At 40.0% G+C, this 22,130-nt stretch overlaps 1 protein-coding gene across 1 annotated transcript in view; it reads right to left on the bottom strand.

Moving 5' to 3' along the window:
* The window catches only part of LOC113406702 (follicle-stimulating hormone receptor), a 155,506-nt gene that overhangs the window by 49,207 nt on the left and 84,169 nt on the right, over positions 1-22,130 (bottom strand). The window contains exons 3-4 of the mRNA XM_026652614.1: positions 8,655-8,729; positions 8,159-8,233 (exon numbers count right to left, since the gene is read on the bottom strand). Coding sequence (XP_026508399.1) covers positions 8,159-8,233; positions 8,655-8,729 — 150 coding nt within the window. The remainder of the gene's footprint in view (positions 1-8,158; positions 8,234-8,654; positions 8,730-22,130) is intronic.

Raw genomic sequence — 22,130 nt, 5'->3', positions numbered from 1 at the left:
GCTTGGGTTTTGGCTTCAGGAGTGATGGAGACAACAGCTCTAGGGGCACCAGCAGCAAGGTGTGCCTGTTTTCCAGCTTCCTTAGCATCTGGAGGGGGCCAAATGTGAACTGTACTCTCAGTACTGGCTACTGCTGTGCCATGCTCCACTGAATGGCCACAGGGAGATAGTGGAAGTTTTGGGGAGGAATGATGCACTAACCAACCTGGCAGATGGCAAACTCTTTTCTGTTCTATGTAGGTTCTTATACCCGCCCCCTCATCATCATTGTCCCTGAGAACCTAAAAGGGTGTTACCCTCTTCACTTGGCATCCCAAAGGAAGGCATTGAGATCGTGAAACTGCTCATCTACCAGGGACCCTCAGACTCTAAAGTGAACAGAATGCTCTTGAGAGCAGAGAACTCAAACAATATGGCTCCTTAAATCCCTACATCAATCCCAAGAATAAGGGCAATGAGAGCACATTGCCCTGTGCTGCCCAGCACGGCCATACAAGTGAAGGTTCTCCTGGAGGAGCTGATTGACTCAACTGATTCTGAAGTAAAAATATCACTGCCTGAAGTTTTATCTTGGAGGTTTACCATTCAACTGTCAGCCAAGACAAAACAGCCTTAGCTTGAGAGATAAAATGATATCATAGTCCAAACTGATGTCCTAGATTTCTTCTATATATGTTTCATATGAACACTATACCACTAATCATAATCAATAAGTGCAGTGAATTATTTTTTAGTGAAAACAAATATTCTTATTGTAAAAGAAACATGCAAATAAATGAAGATAAATTAAATAGATTATTCCAGCACCCTGTGATTTCTTTTACAGTGATAGAGCTAGTCTTTTCTATTGTGAAAATTCTAGCGGAAAATTTTCAACTGGTTTCAATTGGCACAATAATTTATACTAAAGGAGTAGGTAGATTTTGAATTATAGGGGTGAAATCTGGGATCTCGTGGCCAGTGACAAAACTCCCATTGACTTCAGTGGAGCCAGATTTTCACCATAAGTATTTAAGTTCTGCATTCAGAAGATGCAAATGGGTTCCAAACAAATAACTGTGCATGCAAAATATGCAGTGGATAGTGGTATGTGCAGTTACTGGTTTTGTGTGTGCAACTGTATGTTTTTGGAATAACTATCACTTTGCACCTCCATTTGTATGTTTTGGCCTAAGGTTCACTTTTGAGGCACAACCATGAATGCGGGTTGGTGTGGTGTTGGGGGGGGGGGTGGAGCCATACTGACCTAGTGGGACTTCAGGGATGCACAATCCTCCCCTGAGCTTTCTGATGCATGCTGGCAGGTGAAGGGGGTATTTAGCATGATGCAACCCATTCCCCCAGGTTTTTCCAGTGCAAGTGAGGGAGCATAGCAATGGCCTTGCCTCCCTAGATTCTAAGCAATTCAGACAGAGGCTTCCCTACGTCCAAGGGGCCAGGGCATTCAACTCTGAAGGCTTTGTAGTTTAAAAAAAACCCCATTATAATCTGCCAGTTATGGTGCAACACACAAGACACAGTTGTTCCACATTTCAGCCGGTCATTACAGTGTGGTAGATGTGAAAAGTTACAACTATACTTCAGGGCAGAAGGCGGAAGCATTCAGGGGCTACAATTGTGGCTGAATTTATGGGGGCTGAAAAAATTGTAGAAATGTTCATTGCACTCTTCTTTGTGCAAGAGACAGCCACAGTCTGTTTTGTAAAGGGACTGCTCAGTGCAAAAGAAACACACTCTACTTACAGTACTGCAGGCTTGGGACATGTTGCTTTGTTTGACTGCACTAACTAAAAGGAAGTAAGAGAGGGGTGGAACATGGCTCCAACCCATTATATACTGAGTAACTCAGTTAACCTCTTGATGACCCCTTTACTACAATCTGTGTGATCAAAACATAGGCTCCCATCCTTCAAAATGTAATTCTAAATGTTTACATAAATGCAGCTACATTTTGTCCAGTTGGGTTTTTTCTAAAGTGCTGGCCAGTCAATGCTTTCTGTCCTTTTCCCTGCCTTGCTCTCGTGTCTCTCTTTCTCCTCTCTCATATTGCCTCCATCTAACACATGTTTAGTAGAAAGAGGAATCTTAATAGCTCTTCCAGTTCTCCAGTGAAAGGTCCCTGTAGAATGAAAATAAAATCCAAATTTGGCAGCAATACCAGAAACAACCTCTTCTAATAGGTAAAAGGTATTTGGAAATGGCAGAAAGATGTTCTAGTCTGATGCTTTGCTTACCAAACAACAGTTTGTCCTTTCCAGCTCACTCTGGACCATACAATCTGCTAAAATACATAACAAAGTATCTGGTAAGAAGAGACACATCTCCTTTGCTAAGCTCCTCAGCTGGGAGTTTATAGAGACAACACAGACTGAGATGAAACACAGAATTACGTTGAAAGACAGCAGACTGACAAGGTTTCCTTTTCACACTCCATAATGTAGGCTTATGGTTCCAGGTGGCTGCTAAGCTTGTACTAACACCCTTAAATTCCACATATTGCAGTTGTTTCATTATTCCTTCCTATTGCTATTCACAGGCTGAGATGCCAGAACCTCAAATAGACAAGAGAAATCGCAAAATTACTAAAGAGGGAAAAATGACAAAATTCCATCAGGATTGCATTGAATACATGACAGCAAAGAAAAGAGGTGTCATCTTCTGTCTCCAGATTCCTCTATCCAGCTGACATATGTCACTGCTGCTGGATATGCTAGCTAGCTGATTTATTACACTGTACTCCTGTGGCTAAGGCATGGGTTCTGGTTAGAGGAGTGAGAGGCACAATGTGACTTCCACTATTAGTTGAAGAGTGTGCTGAAGTCTTAGAAATGTCAAACTCCAGGTCTGTCACTTTGCTGGATGAACTAGATGAGAAAGTATTCTACAAAGGAGATCCACTGAAGCAAATGATGTTTAGAAAAGTGCAATCTTATGAGACTTGTTACCATTTAAAATGCTTTCCCAAGCTTTAACTCATATGGAAATGAGTTTAAATATGACTTGGGTCTTGGAATTTGAAAAGGAAAGCACGGAAGGAGGACAGCATTCAATTGACTAATCATACAAGTATGGCTAATGCTTTCTCTACCACCCATGACTCTTTTGACCTTTCTCCTATGCAAAGTCTGCCCCACCAACCCCCAGCATCCATTTTCCCAACTCCTGTTGCATGTCACTGAATGCCTCTGCAGAAAGTTCCATGAGCAGGTGGATTTTCTCCACAAATCTGTTTTTTTCTTTTTAAGTTCTGCAGTCTTCCATATCACCCTCATTCTCCTATGCCCATAAGCACTGTCACCTTTTGGCTACTTTTGACTCCAGTTTCAACCATCCTTCCCTGCTTTCTGTGCAAGATCTTAAGAACATAAGAATGTCCATACTGGGTCAGACCAAAGGTCCATCCAGCCTGTCTACCAACAGTGACCAATGCCAGGTGTCCCAGAGGGACTGAACCTAACAGGTAATGATCAAGTGATCTCTCTCCCACCATCCATCTCCATCCTCTGACAAACAGAGGCTAGGGACACCATTCTTTATCCATCCTGGCTAATAGCCATTAATGGACTTAACCTCCATGAATTTATCTAGCTCTCTTTTAAACCCTGTTATAGTCCTAGACTTCACAACCTCCTCAGACAAGGAGTTCCACAGGTTGACTGTGCGCTGTGTGAAGAAGAACTTCCTTTATTTGTTTTAAACCTGCTGCCCATTAATTTCATTTGGTGGCCCCTAGTTCTTATATTATGGGAACAAGTAAATAACTTTTCCTTATTCACTTTCTCCACACCACTCATGACTTTGTATACCTCTATCATATCCCCCCCTTTATATCCTCTTTTCTAAGCTGAAAAGTCCTAGCCTCTTTAATGTCTCCTCATATGGGACCCATTCCAAACCCCTAATTATTTTAGTTGCCCTTCTCTGAACCTTTTCTAATGCCAGTATATCTTTTTTGAGATGAGGGGACCACATCTGTACACAGTATTCAAGTATCTTCTCTTGAGGGAGTCAGGAAGATAAAAATCTGCTATAGCCTTCCTCCGGTTCCCCTTCTCCTTGAATACACTCCCCTTTCTTCCTTCTTACTGCCATTGACATTTCTTGTCAGGTTCCCACCCCCTCTGATTCCTTTATCCATTCCAAAGACTCCTTCCCCTTCTGTCTCTTAACCTCCCTTGCTAACATCCTCTCCCTTACCTTCCTCCTTATCCCCTGGTTCCTGTAAAAAAAATACAAGCGTCTTTGTTCTCCCCACTCCTGAAAAACTTACCTCTCCAACTACCATCTCCATCTTCCCTTCATCCTTGAGTTCATCTTCATTTTTTGCCCACCTCTTCTCACGTTACACCTTTTTTGGGGTAGTGCCTTGTATCATTCCCCTCCTGACCGCTGTCTATGAGGGAAGGGCAGCCCTTCACTCCAATGCTCTGACTGCAATAATGGCCCCCGAGGATAGCTGTGTGAAAGTTAGAGCAGCCACCAGGGAATTGAATTGGCCCCAGGACTGGGGGAGCACAATTAGGAAAGAAATACCTTCAGCTGTATTTGCATTATTGTAGTGTGACAAAAAAAGGACTGGTTTTCCTTTAATTTGCACCAGTTTCACGCTGGTCTAACTCCATTACAGTTACTCCTGATTAACACCACTGGGAGAGGAGAATCAGGCTCTTTGCGTGCACATTAAAGTTGATATAATTTATGCTGACTATCGTCAGTTACAAGGAGACGTTTTGGCAGTTGGGAATCACTGAACATACGGGAATTCTGGCCAAGCTCCTTTTCCACACCTGTTGTACCAACTGCCAGGAGTCGGAGGTGAAGCAGGAGATACCCAAAGAGTCCTCTACCCAGGGAATCCTCTGGTGGGTGGCTATTCTGCCTCTAGGGCAGGATCTGGGCCAGGAAATAAGTGGGAGGGGCTGATTCCACAAAGAGTGGCACTAGGTCAAGGTGGAATTAATAAAAGAACACTGTCTTTTCAGGGAAACACAGTGACGAGCTTCTTCTGTGTCACTAGCTGGGCTGCAGGCATTTGAGGTTAGGTGGGAGCAGGGCGTGGGGTGTGAAGAGGAAGAGATTTAGATGATGGTGCTGCCTGTGACTCAGGGATTCAACTCTTGCCTCATTCATTTGGATACTCCTGATGCTATACCTGATGGAGCAAGAGGTAGGTGTCCTATTCATCTTATTAATAGCACACCATAATAGTAGAGATGGAACTTTGGCTACTGAATCTTGCCTTAGAAAAGTAAAATGCTCTGACCTGAGTATAACTGCTTCTAGCAACTGAAACTATATGCCAGAGCAAAACCTTCTAATTTCTTATATTAAGAAAAAAAAAATCAAATTCCCGATTTAATTCAAAACTCTGAACAAAATGAAAAGTGTGGGGAGCTTGCCAGTAGGAATCCGAGCTGGTAGAGGTTCCCCGGATTCTATAGATTAGATAAACCTGACAGAATAACTGACATTAGCAGAATGAAGCAACATCATAACAAGGTCTAAAAGCTACAGAATGGAACTGGAAGATTACACTTATTAGGGGTGGGGAGCAGCAGGGTATGCGAAAGGGTTGCTGAGATTAAACTACAATTTACTGAATGAAAAAGAGCAAAATCCAGCTGACTGACAATTACAGCAACTGGACACGATGGGAAGGGAATGTAGTGTAAACCTTATTTAAAAATCAATAATTTTCCCCACATGTTGCAATATGAAAGGCCAGAAGTTAAGGTAAAGGAGAAAAGTACCTGCCATCAAACACTATTTGGAGAAAATAAAAATCAGATCAACAAATTTGCACTTAGTTCTTAGTTCTATAGTTTAAGCACATTTCATGATTTTTTTTTAAAATCACTCTTGGTTTCTCAGTGAAGTGTGTAACATTCTGATGAACTACACTAGTTTTTCATCTATACCATCAGCAGATCAGCGTGAAATAAAATCACAGCCAAGACTATATTGGCGCAACGTTGGTAAATATATAACTACAATGCAATAAAGATAATACAGAAATCACAGAGTACAGCAGCTCAAGCCATGTATTTCAGTTTACCAGGGTTTAAATAATGAATGTTTGTGCAGCTTTAAATTGCCACAACTCTAAAATCCAAACTCAGCCCAAAATCTACTATACCATCTGCTGGTATAGAACTTAGCAGTGGCCTGTGATGCAGAAAGTCCATTAAAGGTGAGGCTACTGCTGCCTCAAATGTCCACAGTTACTTCTCTGTTCAGGAGGCCAGTGTAGCCACCAGAAAATGGGCATAAAAAAAGACCTGTCCAGGGGTATGTTGACTCAGCTGTCAGCAGATATCTAAAGTGGTATCCACATAAACAGGGATCAATTTTGAACACGTGATGGTGCTGTCCCAAGAGCCAACAAAAACCCAAGCTCCCATAAAGAGGAGAAAATTGAGTAGGTGTAGAGAGATTATATTATTCAATGCTTAAGATGCTTGCAAGAGCTCTTCTTTATTATGTGTCCAGTTCCAACTGGCTATGCATAACAGCTTCATACCAGATCATGATTAAGATCAGGGACAAACAACTCATCGAATTGCCAAGCAAAAGAAGTCACCCAGTCCAGACTGGAGTTTATGGAGGGTGTACACTGCTCTGACACTGTGGACATGGTAAAGAATCCATAATACTACACGAAAAGAGACCTAAAGCAGAAAGGCATGTGGAGCTCAAAGCTGGAATCCACCAAAGACAGAACATGGCACTGCACACACTGTGGCAAACAGCACAAGCCACAAAAACCCATGGCATATGGAAAAAGATGCAAGAACTACAATGAATTACAACACTTTGCAAAAGCTTTGCTTTATTCTAAGTCCAGTCCCAACTAACTGTGCTAAACAACAACGAGAGCTTCTCAGCACCCTGCCCAGACTCTCTTTACGGGCTGAGCTTCCCAAACAGACACAGACCCCCAATCCCACAACTATAAGAATGATTTGATGTCTAGTAAATGTGTCCTTCAGTGACTTCTGGGGATCAATACATTTTGCTTACGACAAAACAAGTTAAGAGGTGCCTTATCAGGGTAATGATGAGCTACCTACTGGTACCCCTCAAGGTCCACAGCACTTCTGATCCAAATCCCACTGAAGTCAAAGAAAGTATTTCCACTGACATCAGATCAGGCCCTTCATTGACCAGATAATTTTAATTGCCTGTCCATATTGCACATTATATTTTTCTGGTTGCAAAAAAGTGACCAAATCCATTCAGGAGAGCCAACCTGACAAGGAAAGGGCAACTTTTCATATATGTCTGTGCAGATGCCTTTAAGGATTTTTTCTGTCTAGTAACCAGCTGTAATACAGAACTTAGTGGCCTTGGATTTCTAAAATTAGCTCGCTATATCCTTATTTAGACACTTAACTAAAAGAGATCTCAGTTGCAGATGTGTTGTGCACCCACAATGTTTACTGAAGTAAATGGGAAATGTGCCTGCTCAGTTTCTGAAAGCCAGTCCACTTTTACTTAGGAGCCTAAACAATGATTTAGGTGTCTAAACTTAGATACACACATCTGAAAACTGTGGCCAATGGGACTGCTTCCATGAGTAAGGAAAGCAATATTTGGGCTTTTATCTTTAGGGCATGAAAAAAATTAATCTGATATCCTGGACTATCTATGGCTGTACATCAAAGATGACCCAGGGAGCTTATTTAAGTTAGCAGACACTAAACAAAATTACTGTTAAATAGAGTCCATTGGATTTCATTTGTTTTTTTAATACATGGCTGAGGAGAGATTATCAGTCAGGTTAAGGTTGCATGCTATAAACTGCAAGAATATTTTTGGATTATACTTTATTTTAAGGGCAAATTTAATTATCACCGAATTATGATGGCATCCCCATGGGAGCAGATATGGCAACTGCAGTAGTGCAAGCGACATTCACAACGAGGAGCGCTATTTAAATGAAACTAAAATTAAGCTGAATACCAAATGAACTCATATTAAAAGGATTTAATCATCCAATGAGTATAAATGAAGTATAAATGAAAGCCATTGCTGAAACACTGCCATTGTTGAAAGGAAACAGAGTGAAAATGTTTATGAACATTTGTATGAAAGATAATTGAAATGCATTCATATTGTTTCAAACAATTATCATAATTGCAAGTGTAAAAATTCTTACAGATATTTGAGGCTAGGAAGATTCTGGAAGGCGTCTTGGTCAATGTACACAAGGTTATTTGCTTTCTCAATTCTTCTGCAAAAGGAGAAAATAAAACATTACAGCAAATGGATCAGTGCCTTTTTAAATAGATCCAGGGCTTCTGAGGATAGCAATACATTTGGGGGCTTTTCTGACAGGGGATAACTCTACATGACCCCAAAGGAGCAGCCAGCCCAAACCTAGCAGAGTCAGAATCCCAGCCCTCTATCTATTTTACTATATGCTTCCTCAACCAGATGCTTCCTCAACTATTGCTAATAGTTGAGGAAGCATCTGGTTGAGAAAGGAAAGGGTGGGTGGGAAGAGAAGGAAATAGACAGATGAAAAGAGAGATCCCAAGCATACATGTATGCATTTGAATTTTTAAAGTACATCTGAATCAAACCCTTTGATATCTGGCCACCACTAGTCTTTAGATTTCTATCCTATGATCTTATGTTGCTCACTTACTTACATTTCATGTAGTTTGGGAAGGTTGGAAAACACATTAGCTTCGATGACTTCCAAGGCATCATTCTGGGAGATCTCTCTGTGGAGAAAAGAAGTTGAGATATTTCATGCCATGGTACAAGTGAAAAGATAAGCCAAAGAAGTATGGGTATTTGGTGAAGAATGATACCTAGAATTTATAGGGCACCTTTTATCCATAGACCTCAAAGTATTTTATGAAGGAGGTAAGTATCATTAGTCCCATTTTACAGATGAGGAAACAGGGGCCCAGAGAGGTGAAGCAGGCCTGTGACAGAGCTGGGAATAGAATGCAGGTCTGCTGAGTCCCAGTCAAGTGCTCTATTCACTAGACCACACTGCCTCCCAAAGGTCTTATAAATTACAACAGGTGCATGCACATATGAAATTATAGTGCACGATCTATGGGACACAGACTATTTACTGGATCTCAGATATCACTGAATGTTAATATAGATTTAGCCAAGACTTTCATAACCCTATGATGGGGAGAAGGGGAGCTTTAAATGTAACAGCTCTGAAGAGGTAGGATTTTGGGTTCCACAGTAACACATACTATGATTTTGTCCTGGTGTAAAATGTTGAGCTTACTTTAAAAATTTTATAGCAAATTTCCAGAGTTCTGCTGTCAGAAGGCAGGAAGCCACAGAGGTGGTACAGCTGTCCTGTCCCCAGCAGAAAAATCTGAAGAAAGCTCCACCTAATCTAGCTCATGATATTTATATGTGATTGATGCCTCTTATGTATAGTTTCAAAACTGCAGAACAAAAATGGGTACAGTTTTCTTTTATGAGCTGAAATCCCAGCTGTGACAGAATACATGGAGCTGCACACCACCCTTTGCTCCACTTGTCTCTGGGGTAGTTTCAGCCCATGGTGTAACTTAGAGTAGCCACAGGACTGCTTCACATTACACCAGTTTGGTTTGGTCACCAAAGGGCTACCAGAGAGAAATTGCTCCAGCCAAGCCCTCTATGGTGAGGGGTACCAAGAGAGGCAGGCTAGAGCTGGCTATTCCAGAGGGTTACCCACCTGCCAATTTAGAGATCAGAGCAAAGGATCCATTTCTCAGACTTGAATCTGGTCCATGAAGTACATTTTGAGATTTGGATGTAACTCACTAATGGGAGGACACACCAGCACACAGCTGCCAAATGAAGCCCCATGAAATGGGTCATACTGTATATCGGGCACCCCTTATTTATGGTTATTTTATTCTTTTGAAATTAAGGTAGCTACTGCAAATGGATTCAGACAAGGCCCAAAGTAAAATAGTAAGAGACAGTCACTATAGGTAAGAGATCAATTATAAAAATAGTTAAAAACTAATATATATGAAATATCCCTCTTTGTTTTGAGCAGCCACTGAACTATGCCTGCCAAGTAGGCTGCCCATTAAAAAAACAACCTTGCCTGCCTCTTTATTATGTATAAAAATCCTGTAACTATTTTGTTTGTTTGTATTTAAATAAAAAACCACTGCTTTTTTTAAACATTAGCAATTCAGATCTTGTCTACTCTCAAAAACTCTACAGTGACTGGAGAACAAATGAATTTATGATATCCCAAGAGACTGACTGATGAGCAATTGAGAAAGACATGATTTTACCCACACTGCAATGGGAATTGCATTTATTTAGCTGAGGGCTGTGTTGCTACAGAATCCACACATACCAGCTTCTCTTTATTATTTATTTATATTACAGTTGCACCAATATGCCTCCGCTGAGTTTGGGGCTCCACTGTGGTATGAATTATAGGAACACATAGTATGAGATTCTGCCCCAAAGATCCTACAATCCAAATAGACAAAACTTGGGAGGGAAGACAGAGGCACAGAAAGGTGAAATGGCCATCAAGGGTTAAAATCAGTAAGTTAATGACACAGCTGGGAACAGAAACCCAGTCAGTCCCAATCCACTGTTCTAGCCAATGTATCATGCTGCCTCCACAGTTTACTATAGTGTACAGAATTAAATCCAAGGCCTTAACCAAAATATTTTCCATTCCATTCCCATCTTATCACGATGACATATAAAATATCCATTATGAGTAATCACCTTTTATTGTATATTTATATGATAGTGCAAACTGCTTGCTCAAGTACACTTTAAAAGATTGAATGAAACCAATGTTGTTTGAAGCAGCCTTTTAAGAGTTCATTTTATTATTATTATTTTTTATGAACAGCACATTTGCTGTTTCCTGCAATCTAAAAATCTGTCATCTAGAAAAAGGCAAATCCACAGAAAATGCAGAACATTTTATACCTCCAAATGAGATTAGTCAGGAGAGAGTCCATGCTGCAAAACAGCACAGGGACAAAGGCTGCAGATTTATTTGTCCTTTGTGATGTAGGTTTTTTGCAGGTCACAATAAAGGCTCCAAGATACAGTAAACTATACTGTATAAGCTCCCCAACAGATGGCGCTGCTGAGGTTAATCATGTTTCATGAGTTGACCCAATAAAATGTGTGAATCCAGCGCTGTGACAGGGCTGGAAAGTCTTATCTGGCATATAATTTGGGTATGTTTTTAGAAGGACGCTTATTTATTAAATGGTTCTGTGTCAGAAATATGCTCTTTACTTTGGGAAATTATAGAGGGTTATGTGTTACTTTTAAGAAAAGTGTTTAAAGGTCAGGCTAAAGCTTGGGCTAAGCAGTCCACAATATTTTCGAAAAGGAAGAGGAGAATAAATGGTTAAAAAAGAAAGGAAGGAAGATAGAAATCTCTGTTTTTCTTTTAAAAGATTATTTAAAAAATCTAACCACACCATTTGCATAAAATGTGGTTTTGTTCACCCAAATATTTGGGGAATAAATATTCATGTTTGCATGCATACAAGGGTATTTGTGCGCAAGCAAGAGTATTTATTATTCATTATCCACTGTTTGTCATTTGTTGTTATTCTGTTTAAATTTTCATTCAACCAGGTAAGGATGAGAAACAACAGCATGATTTAGGTGATCAATCACACCCCACGAATAGCAAATGGAAATGAGCAGTTTGCAAACAGCGCATCTGATGATGTTTTATTTTCATTAGTTGTTTGAACAATTATGAATAGTGATTAAATTAGTCACACTCCTAGTCTGTTGATGGACAAAACACAAACATGTGACAATTGTTCTCTTGGCTGACACCGGGGATTGAACAGGGGATCTCAAGAACTAAGAGCACGAAGCGCTAGACCTTAAGTGAAGGGATCAGCTCAAAACAACCACCTCCTTTGTAGGTCAGGCACTGATGAGAACAGGTAATATGCTAATAGCATGTAATAGTGAGCTACAAACAGAAAAAGGGACTACATTTACTGGATAATTTATGTGCAATGAATAATACTATCTGCTTTAGTACCCGCTATCATTGCAAATCCAGATAGGAATTGAGGCATCATTTCTGATTTATACAAGTTTTTGCACAGGTATGTGCAGACAATCAGGAATAATTTCCAAAATATCAAAGAGGAAACAAACTAAAGCCCTATTCTTGCAAAGCATCTACATGCGTGCTTAACTTTAAGTACATGACTTGTTTCAATAAAATCAATAGCACTACTCATATTCTTCAAATTAAGCATGTGCATTAAGTGCTCTGTTGAATCAGGGCCTAAACCAAGAAAGAGAATACAAGACAGATGTTTGTCAGAAGACATAATGCAAGTTTGTTTCTATGATTCTATTACTTGATTACTCTGCTATGTTTCTACTATTCTATGTTACCAAATGGGCTCAAAGCTTATGTTACTAGCTATAGACTATTACATGCAAGTTGGCAATAAAAAAAGCGCTCTCTCAGCTGAAAGACTATCTTTATCTGTCAGGTTAAAGCCTCAAAATTCTCCCAATTCCATCATATTTTAAGAAATAAGTGTGTCTTCTATGGTGGATGTTTGTATTTTGTAGGAAACGGGTTTTACTTGCCTTTCCCAAAAGCCCACATCTTCATAATCATCTTCCCCAAACCAATTAATAGAATCATAGAAGATTAGGGTTAGAAGAGACCTCAGGATGTTATCTAGTCCAAACCCCTGCTCAAAGCAGGACCAACTGCAACTAAATCATCCCAGCCAGGGCTTTGTCAAACCGGGCCTTAAAAACCAATAAGGATGGAGATTCCACCACCTCCCTAGGTAACCCATTGAAGTGCTTCACCACCCTCCTAGTGAAATAGTTTTTCCTAATATCCAACCTAGACCTTCCCCATTGCAACTTGAGACCATTGCTCTTTGTTCTGTCATCTGCCACCACTGAGAACAGCCGAGCTCCATCCCCATTGAAGCCCCGCTTCAGGTAGTTGAAGGCTGCTATCAAATCTCCCTTCAATCTTCTCTTCTGCAGACTAAATAAGTCCAGTTCCCTCAGCCTCTCCTTATAAGTATTGTGCACCAACCTCCTAATCATTTTCGTTGACCTTTGCTGGACTCTCGCCAATTTGTCCACATCCTTTCTGTAGTGGGGGGCTCAAAACTGGATGCAATACCCCAGATGTTGCCTCACCAGTGCCGAATAGAGGGGAATAATCACTTTCCTCGATCTGCTGGCAATGTGCCTGCTAATGCATGTCAGAGTACGTGACTAGATTAATTTATTGGCATTTATCTCTTATTTGGTTACTTTTCCTCTTTGTTTTGATGGTTTGTCAATAATAATTTAGAAAATTTTGATCAGAATAAAACCAAATTTCAAATTATTGAAATCCTCCATGAAATGAAATTACCTTTCTCTGCCTAACTTTTGTGTAGAGTCAGATTTCTGCAATGCAGGTTGGTGGAACATTTGTTTACATTGTGATGGCTTCACTCTTTATAATCAGGCATAATGAGTGGGGTCCCGCAGGGACCAGTTCTGTTCAATATCTTCATCAATGATTTTGATAATGGCATACAGAATATACTTATAAAGTTTGCAGACGATACTAAGCTGGGAGGGGTTGCAAGGGCTTTGGAGGATAGGATTAAAATTCAAAATGATCTGGACAGGAGAAATGGTCTGAAGTAAATAGGATGAAATTCAATAAGGACAAATACTCCATTTAGGAAGGAACAATCAGTTGCACACATACAAAATGGGAAATGACTGCCTCAGAAGGAGTACTGCGGAAAAGGGTCTGGGGGTCATAGTGTACCACAAGCTAAATATGAGTCAACAGTGTAACACTGTTGCAAAAAAAAAAAAAGAGAACATCATTCTGGGATGTATTAGCAGGAGTGTTGTAAGCAAGACATGAGAAGTAATTCTTCTGCCCCTACTCTGCGCTGATTAGGCCTCAACTGGATTATTGTGTCCTGGGTGCCACATTTCAGGAAATATGTGGACAAATTGGAGAAAGTAAAGAGAAGAGCAACAAAAATGAATAAAGGCCAAGAAAACATGACCTATGAGGGAAGATTGAAAAAAATTGGGTTTGTTTAGTCTGGAAAAGAGGAGACTGAGCGGGGACATGATAACAGTTTTCAAGTACATAAAAGGTTGTTACAAGGAGGGGGGAGAAGAATTGTTTTTCTTAATCTCTGAGGATGGGACAAAAAGTAATAATCTTAAATTGCAGCAAGGGAGGTTTAGGTTGGATATTAGGAAAAACTTCCTGTCAGGGTGGTTAAGCACTGGAATAAATTGCCTAGGGAGGTTGTGGAATCTCCATCACTGGAAATTTTTAAGAGCAGGTTAGACAAACACCTGTCAGGAATGGTCTAGATAATACTTAGTTCTGCCATGAGTGTAGGGAACTGGACTAGATGACCTCTCGAGGTCCCTTCCAGTTCTATGATTCTATGATCATATAGGAAGAACAGTACACAAGAATGGCCTCTAGTTTTCTATAGCAGTACACACACATACAAACACCATTAGGGGAAAATTCTATTTCTAATTCTAATACATTAAATGAAGTAGTGAAGCTGAGAACAGCAGGTGCCTCATATTGGCACAGTACATTCTCAGAAGGAAAACTGAAAACCTCTTACTCTTCTGATTTGGCTGTAAAACTAAGTTCCCAAGTTTATGAGCAGACTTTGAATATTCAACAAAGCTGAACATACAAGTGTGTCACTCCCACATCAGTGAAAATAAATCACAAGAGATTTTATTTTTACCATCTCAGACATTAGTTCATGTTTTCTTACCTATTTATTGTGACATAAAAGGAGGAGTTGATTAAGAGTGGCTGGTCTGGTGCATCTTAAGCAAAGCATGGGGAAAACAATATATATATATTAATAATAATAATATATTAACAACAACAATTGCAAACTTATTGCACAAAGATTTTCTGTCAGTTCCCAACCTTATGTTCTTTCTACAAACATCTCTAAAGAATTTCTCTAAAGCAGTGGTTTTCAATCTGTGGTCTGTGGACCCTGGGAGTCTGCAGATCATGTCTAATATTTCCAAAGGGGTCTGTACCTCCATTTGACATTTTTTAGGGATCTGCAAATGAAAAAAACATTAAAAACCACTGCTCTAAAAAGCCTTCAGCCTCCCTTAGTCTGAGTAAAACTTTATCTGTGCAGTTCCTATTTCTGGCACAAGGATTCCCCTTTTTTTTGTTCTCTACAGACTCATTTTCTCCCTCTACAATAATAAGTAATTATTCTGGTCTTTTCTGCCTAGTTTAGGATTTGTTCCCGCAAACATTTATACACAAGCTTAACTTTAGGCATATGAGTTATCTCACTGAAATCCTATTGCACCGGTATCTACAGGATTGGGGCCTTTGGCTGTAATCTCCTTCAGAGGATGACCTCTTCTTTTGTAAAGTGACTTCCACATTTATGCCATTACATTATAATACATAGAAACAATAAAATCCTAGTAAAGAGCTAGTGTGCATTTCAAAGACTTTGGGAAGAAGGAGGGCATACGAACTGCAACACTGCACTTGGGACAAAACTGTGTCCAGCCCTCATCCAGAAAACTGGGACAACTAAACACACCTCTTACAGCATGCCTTTTACAGGCAGAACTTCCCCATTCCCAAGCACTCAGACTTCATACAAACAAAGAAACCTTTATTAGAGGAAAGGGGACACAATCAAAACCTGGGAAAAACACAGTAACAGAAATATATATGTAATGAAAGAGGAAAATACATCCCCCAGTAACTTGGCAGTATCTAACTCCCTTCCCTCCTGCCAGAGAGAATATCCCACAGGTAATAGTTCATTGTTTCCTTGTAGGGGTATGTCTCCCATCTCAAGGGAGCTGCTTGCCTGATGGCACTACTACCACCTAGCCCAGTGAGCAAACTTTATTAAGGTGCTGGGTAGGCAGAAATTCACCACAGTCCACTGAGCTCTGCTGCTGTCCTCTGCATCTCTTGCTACAGCGTCTCTGCGCTGTCTCTCACAGCAAAGTCCTCACTCTTTGTTATCTCCCATAAGACAGTACACATGGGAGAACAGTTAGAAACACTTAGGCTCTTTGAATAGAGTCCTCCCTGCTTAGAAGTGGGTGCTTTGCCACAAAGGAAGAACTCTTTCCCTTCTCTGGGAGCACACTACCACCCAGACTCCACATTTATACCTAGTTATCGTGACTCCCAAAATGTCACAAGAGGAATTGTGGGTAGGTAGCTTATACAAGTGAAGTTCTCCATGGCAGCACTTTTCTCTTTTCAAGACTAGAGGGAGTAGAAAGCTCTTTCCTATCTGGAGCTTCTGGCAATAGGGTTTACAGAAAGAGTTGCTTGCTTATAGCACTGAACAAGGAACTTTAATAGAATACAGAACACAGCACTGTCCCCAATGTTGCCATGTCTCATTCCCTGCTGCACAGGACATTTTCCAACCTGCTCCTACCTGACTTCCTGCTACAGCTATAAAGAGAGACTCCAATTACGGTATCCTTACACCACACCAACCTGGTAGAACAATGAGGTTTTCTATGACATTTTGGGAAAAAAATTAAAAGACAAACATTTTTCATGAGAAACCAATAAATTTGATGTCAACAATTTTGAGAAAATTTTAATTAAATAAAGCCATTTTTAATCAAAAATAGTTTTTGTTTAAAAAAATTCCAGTTAGCGCTAATAAATAACTGTGATTGTCTGCGTTAGAGAAAGTAAAATCAGCACTTAATTTGGGCTGTGGGAGATTTTATGTGCTGTGGTAGTACACATGGAGCCCAACTGATTTCAGTGGATTGGGGTCTGTATTTACACTGACATTCTTAACTTTAGAAAATGTCACTCTTTTTGGACCATGCCACCCCTCACTTTAAAAAAAATAAATAAGTGAAAGCTGCTGCATTGTGTTTGTGGAGAATCCCTGGAGATTTAGGCTGTGTCTACACTAGAAACCTTACTGCAGGGCAGCTATATCGATTCAACAGCGCTGCTCTAAGATCTCATGTGTAGCCACTCTATACTGACGGGTGAGAGCTCTCCCATCAACATAATTAAACCACCCCCAATGAGCAGTGGGAGCTATGTCAATGGAACAAACTAAGACATGATCTTAGTAAAGTTCAGTTACCCAAAGTACTATACACACACACACATATTCAGAAAAGCAAAATACAGCTCAGCAGATGAACTATGGGAGCAGTTGATTTTTCAGATTCTCAGGAATGTTTTATGCATGCGTTTTAGAAACACACTGCATGCCTAATTAAAAAATAAAGGCTAATTGCTACATCACCCATCCATGTCATCAAAAATAGTGATACTTTCCACACACAAAAAGCAACCCATATACTTTGAGACTAGGTAATTTATTTTAGATTAAGGAAAACAAAGAATATAAAACTCCATGAATGAAATACAGCATATTTCTCATTCTGTAAGATCATTTTCAATTAATTAAAATCTCCCCAGAAAGGTAGCCCTTTTACATTTAAAGTGTACGTACACAAAAGACAGAAACAGAAATAGCTACATACTCTTCTTTCTTTGATAGAATAAAGTAAGGGTTAAAGTCTTTATGCTGCTAATCAATTAGCTATGGGGATATTAGGCTTTTTTACAAGCTTGGTTCCCATTCAATATTAACATACAGCAGAGCTCCAAAATGGTGCAAAACCCTAAAAAGGTGCTCTTCTAAGAGTGACTTGATTTTGATTTAGCTTAAACATAGTCCTAACTGATTTAAGCTAAATCAATATAGGGCAGATTTATATTGATTTAAGAGTGTCCAGACAACCCTTTGTAGTGATTTAACTAAATCAATTTTAAATCCCACCTTTAGTTAAACCAGTGAAATTTAGCATGTATGCAAGCCCTGAGTTGCAAAAGAGGGCATCTAAGGCATTTAATTCTGAAAATACATTAAAGGCAATTTTATGTTGACAACAGTGGCTTCGTTTTTGCTCACCTACTGCTGTAAACTCTGCTAGTCTACAAGTGCATTTAAGGACTTGAGTGGTGCAAGGACTTTATGTGAACTTTCTGCAACAGTACAGTAAATTCAAGTACTTCTGCTGTTCAGTACAATACCATCTACCATACAGACATGTGATCCTGCTGAATGCATCTAATCTCTCAGTTCTCTCCACTTCAAGGAGAGCAGCAAACTCATATACCATGTGAGACCATTAACTTGTTATAATTTGCTTTTTCTTATAAACATGTGCTCACATACATATCATGAGTGGCATGTTTTTTGTGTGTATGTATTTTTAAAATGTTTTTTCACAAGGGAAGGAAGTGGCAGTTCTGTGCTCAATAGTGACAGAAATGACTTTTGTTTGTGGCTCATATTTGAAAAATAATGTGAAGTGAAGGTATTACTTATGACAGGAACTGGACCAGCAGCCCTGAAGACTGAAGTCCTCCATTTATCCCCAGAAGAGGCAAGGCCAAGCCAGTGACAGGGCATGTTTCCTATACTGCCTCACAAGTGTGATTGGATCACCCTCTAGGGTGAGAGGCTAGCTTTTCAACCTTTGGCCAACAAGGTTGCCAATTCGTGTCAATGGTGGTGGTGGGTTGAAATAAGGACAACTGCTCACTAGGCATTCCTGCTTTGAGCAGGGGGTCGGACTAGATGATCTCCTGAGGTCTCTTCCAACCCTAATCTTCTATGATTTTTACACAGGCCACTGTGTAATTTTCCATCAAAAAATAAACTTTGCAGCCCAGCAACCTGAGCTGTATTTGATAAGGTGATCTAGAAATGCAAGACTCTGTATTCCATTATCTCTTACCTGACTTATCTGTCATTTATAGAATTTATTCTAACATGTTTTGTGTGTTTTTTTTAAAACCCTTTTTTATCCCTTAGCTCTAAAATTATACGTAATTTAGAGAACAGAAAAATAAGAGAGCAAAAATGAGGATGGAGGGAAAATGTGGTAGCAAAGGAAAAACTTCCTTATTGCATATTACAACTTCATATGAATATGAATGAATTATATTTTTAATTTGTATAATCTAGCTGCATAAGTGGTTTTCTAGCAGTATTGTCTCTTTAAATATATGACTCAAGAATTACCATAGTAACTTGCTTTCTAATTAGCCTTCAATTGCTAACCATCAATACAGTTAGACAAGGTCAGCTCTAGAGTAAGCCCTATAGATTTTTTAAAAAGGCTATAGAGAGTCAGTAACAGCAAGAAAGAAGCAGACTATTGAACAATCTCTACCCAAGGCTGGATGCTATTCCTTTATTACTTGCTGCCTGTGTAAACAAAAAGACATGTCCGATGGCAAAAAGCTTTTAACCTGCCAACAACTACCCAAGATATGGAGATGAGAATTGTATTTAAGATTTGTACTTTTTAAAGAAGACATCTCTCTTTTATTATGCTGGGCCTGATTCTGATCTCACATTAGCATAACTCAGCAGTAACAACTAAAATCAGTGGAGTTACACTGTGTAAATCTAGTGCAATCAAATCCTCTGTGTCTGGAGGATTTCACTCTAGGGAGTGTGACACTGGAGAGCTTCTGTCCTCACTGCATTACAGCACTTACATATTTCTCATCTTCAATATCGACCACTTTGGGGGGCTTTCCTTTTTGTGACCAGGAGCAATTGCTATCACTGGCATAATTTTCTATTCACTTTACAGTGATCCTTCCTGTTGCTGATATGCTATGTCTCATCCTGAAAGTACAGCACCTGGTAACACAGTAGTCTGAAAACATAATATGTTTCTTAACATGTCTACATTGCAATTGGGGTATGTTTTTGCAGCATGTGTAGACATACGAGAGCTAGCCTTAATCTACCTAGTTTAAGTACCAACATCAGTAAAGTTGTAACAGCATGGGCCTCAGGGCAGGCTGTACAGGTTTGCCTGGGACCCTGTCAGTGTTCCCTCTAATTTTTCCTATGCATGTGTGGAATGAATTTTGTTATGTGCACCATTATGGAGATGATGTGTCAGATATCACCTCCATATTGGTGCACATAACAAAATTCATGTGGCGGGGGTGGAGCTGAGGGGTTTGGAGTGTGGGAGGGGGCTCAGGACTGAGGCAGAGGGTTGGGGTGTGGGGGGTGAGGGCTCCGGCTGGGGGTGTGGGCTCGGGGATGGGGATAAGGGGTTTGAGGTGTGGGAGGGGCTCAGGGCTGGGGCAGAGGGTTGGGGTGAAGGGGAGGTGAGGGCTCCGGCTGGGGATGATGGGTTTGGGGTGCAGGCTGCCCCAGGGCTACGTCGGGGAGAGAGGACTCCCTCCATCTCTCTCTCCCTGCAGCAGCACCTGGGGGGGGGGGGAGGCACCTTTCCCCGCTGTGGCAGCTTTGGGGCTGGGGCCACGGGATAGGCGCCTCTTCCCCGGCCACGGCAGGTCCGGGGCTGGGTAGAACATCTCTCCTCGCCACAGCAGCTCCAGGGTTCGGCGCATAATAAGCTGCTGTGTGGCCACATAGCTTAGAAGGAACTGATATATTTTATATGGACTTTCAGAAAACCTTAGAGAGAGTCCTTCAAAAGAGGGTGAAAGATAAGAAAGAGTAGAGGTAAATGAAGATTTTTCAATATGATCAATGTTTAACAGAATTGGTACTTGTACTAATTTATATATTTATTAATGATCAGGGAAAGATAGAATGCACACTGAATTAGCAAAATATGCAGGGGACATAAAATTATTTAGGTAAGCCAAGTATAAAATTCAGAAGGATGTAACTAAGAGAGTGGATAAAATTCAGTGTCAATAAATGCAACTTAATGGATACTGGAAAGAATGATTTAGACTATAATATTCATGCACATTAATGGGGTCCAAATTAACCGTATCTACTGAGGAAAAATATGCCTTTCACAGTGGACAGAAAACTGAAATCCTCTGCTCAACATGCAGAAGTGGGCAATATTCAACAATGTTAGGATGTACAAAGAATAGAAAATAATTCTCAAAATATTCTAACACTACTATGTAAATCAATTGTATGCCACTCTGTTTAGTTTTGGTCACTATCTCAGAAAGGACTTAGCAAAAAAAGCAGAAGTTCAGAGAAGTCTAACAAAAAACGACTAGGGGTCTGGAGTGACCTTTGTATAAGGCAAGATTGACAAGATTTGTGTGTGTGTGTGTGTTTAGTTTAGGACCTGATTCAGCAAGATATTTAAGCACATGCCTAACTTCACGTATGTGAGTAGGACCAGTGACTTCAATGCGGGGGTCCTAAGGCTTGAGTCTGTAAAAAAAAACAAGCCGTCTGACCCCAGTCCAGCAAAGCACTTTATCATATACTTAACTTAAAGCATGTGAGTAGGCCATTGAGGTCAACAACAGTACTTAAACATGTGCTTAAAGTATTTTGCTGAATCAGAGCCAGAGTGCATGCTCAGTACCTGGCAGAATGCTGCCCTTATAAGAAGGGACACACAACATAATAAAAAAAGGATAGAGAAGGAAATTGTGGTTCTCCTATTTGTCTTTTCTCATAATAAACTATTTTTTTATAAACATATAAATCTTCATGTTTCAGGACACAAACCAGACATTAATGATGGGGAGTTAGAGGAAAAAACCTCTCCCTCTGGACAGGTAATTCCCTAATGGTTCAATACAAGGCATCATACTTTTCTCAGAAGCAACTGGTATTAGACATTGTCAGAGACAAGATCCTAGACTAGACAGACTGCTGGTCTGCTACTGTATGGCAATTCTTAAGTCCTAATAAGCTGCTGAATATATTTTAAAATGCACAGCCACCAGTATTTGTCAATATTTCACATTATTCTCCTGTTAATTTGTAATTTCAAAATGATATGTTTGCCTTGTTAAACATGTCAAACTGCTTTCATTCTAAACCATAACAACTAGAATTTGTGCAAGCCAGCCAAGTAAACCTTAAAAATATTCTATTAATAAATGTACTTTTTATATATTATATTTTATTTTATTATTATTTATTAGGTATAGATTACCAGCAATGTGCCTGGTGTTTTACAAACAAATAAAACATAATGTACCTGTCCCACATGGACTATATATGGTAGGCACGTAAGGAGACTGAACAGTTACCATCTGTGATGTCTGCACCAGATCCTGAAAATAAAGTGGG

The sequence above is a fragment of the Terrapene carolina genome, unplaced genomic scaffold (assembly GCF_002925995.2).
Source record: "Terrapene carolina triunguis isolate 2854851 unplaced genomic scaffold, T_m_triunguis-2.0 Scaffold126, whole genome shotgun sequence".
NCBI lineage: Eukaryota > Metazoa > Chordata > Testudines > Emydidae > Terrapene > Terrapene triunguis.
Note: the sequence above shows the minus strand (reverse complement) of the source record. Positions and strands in the feature narration are given on the sequence as shown.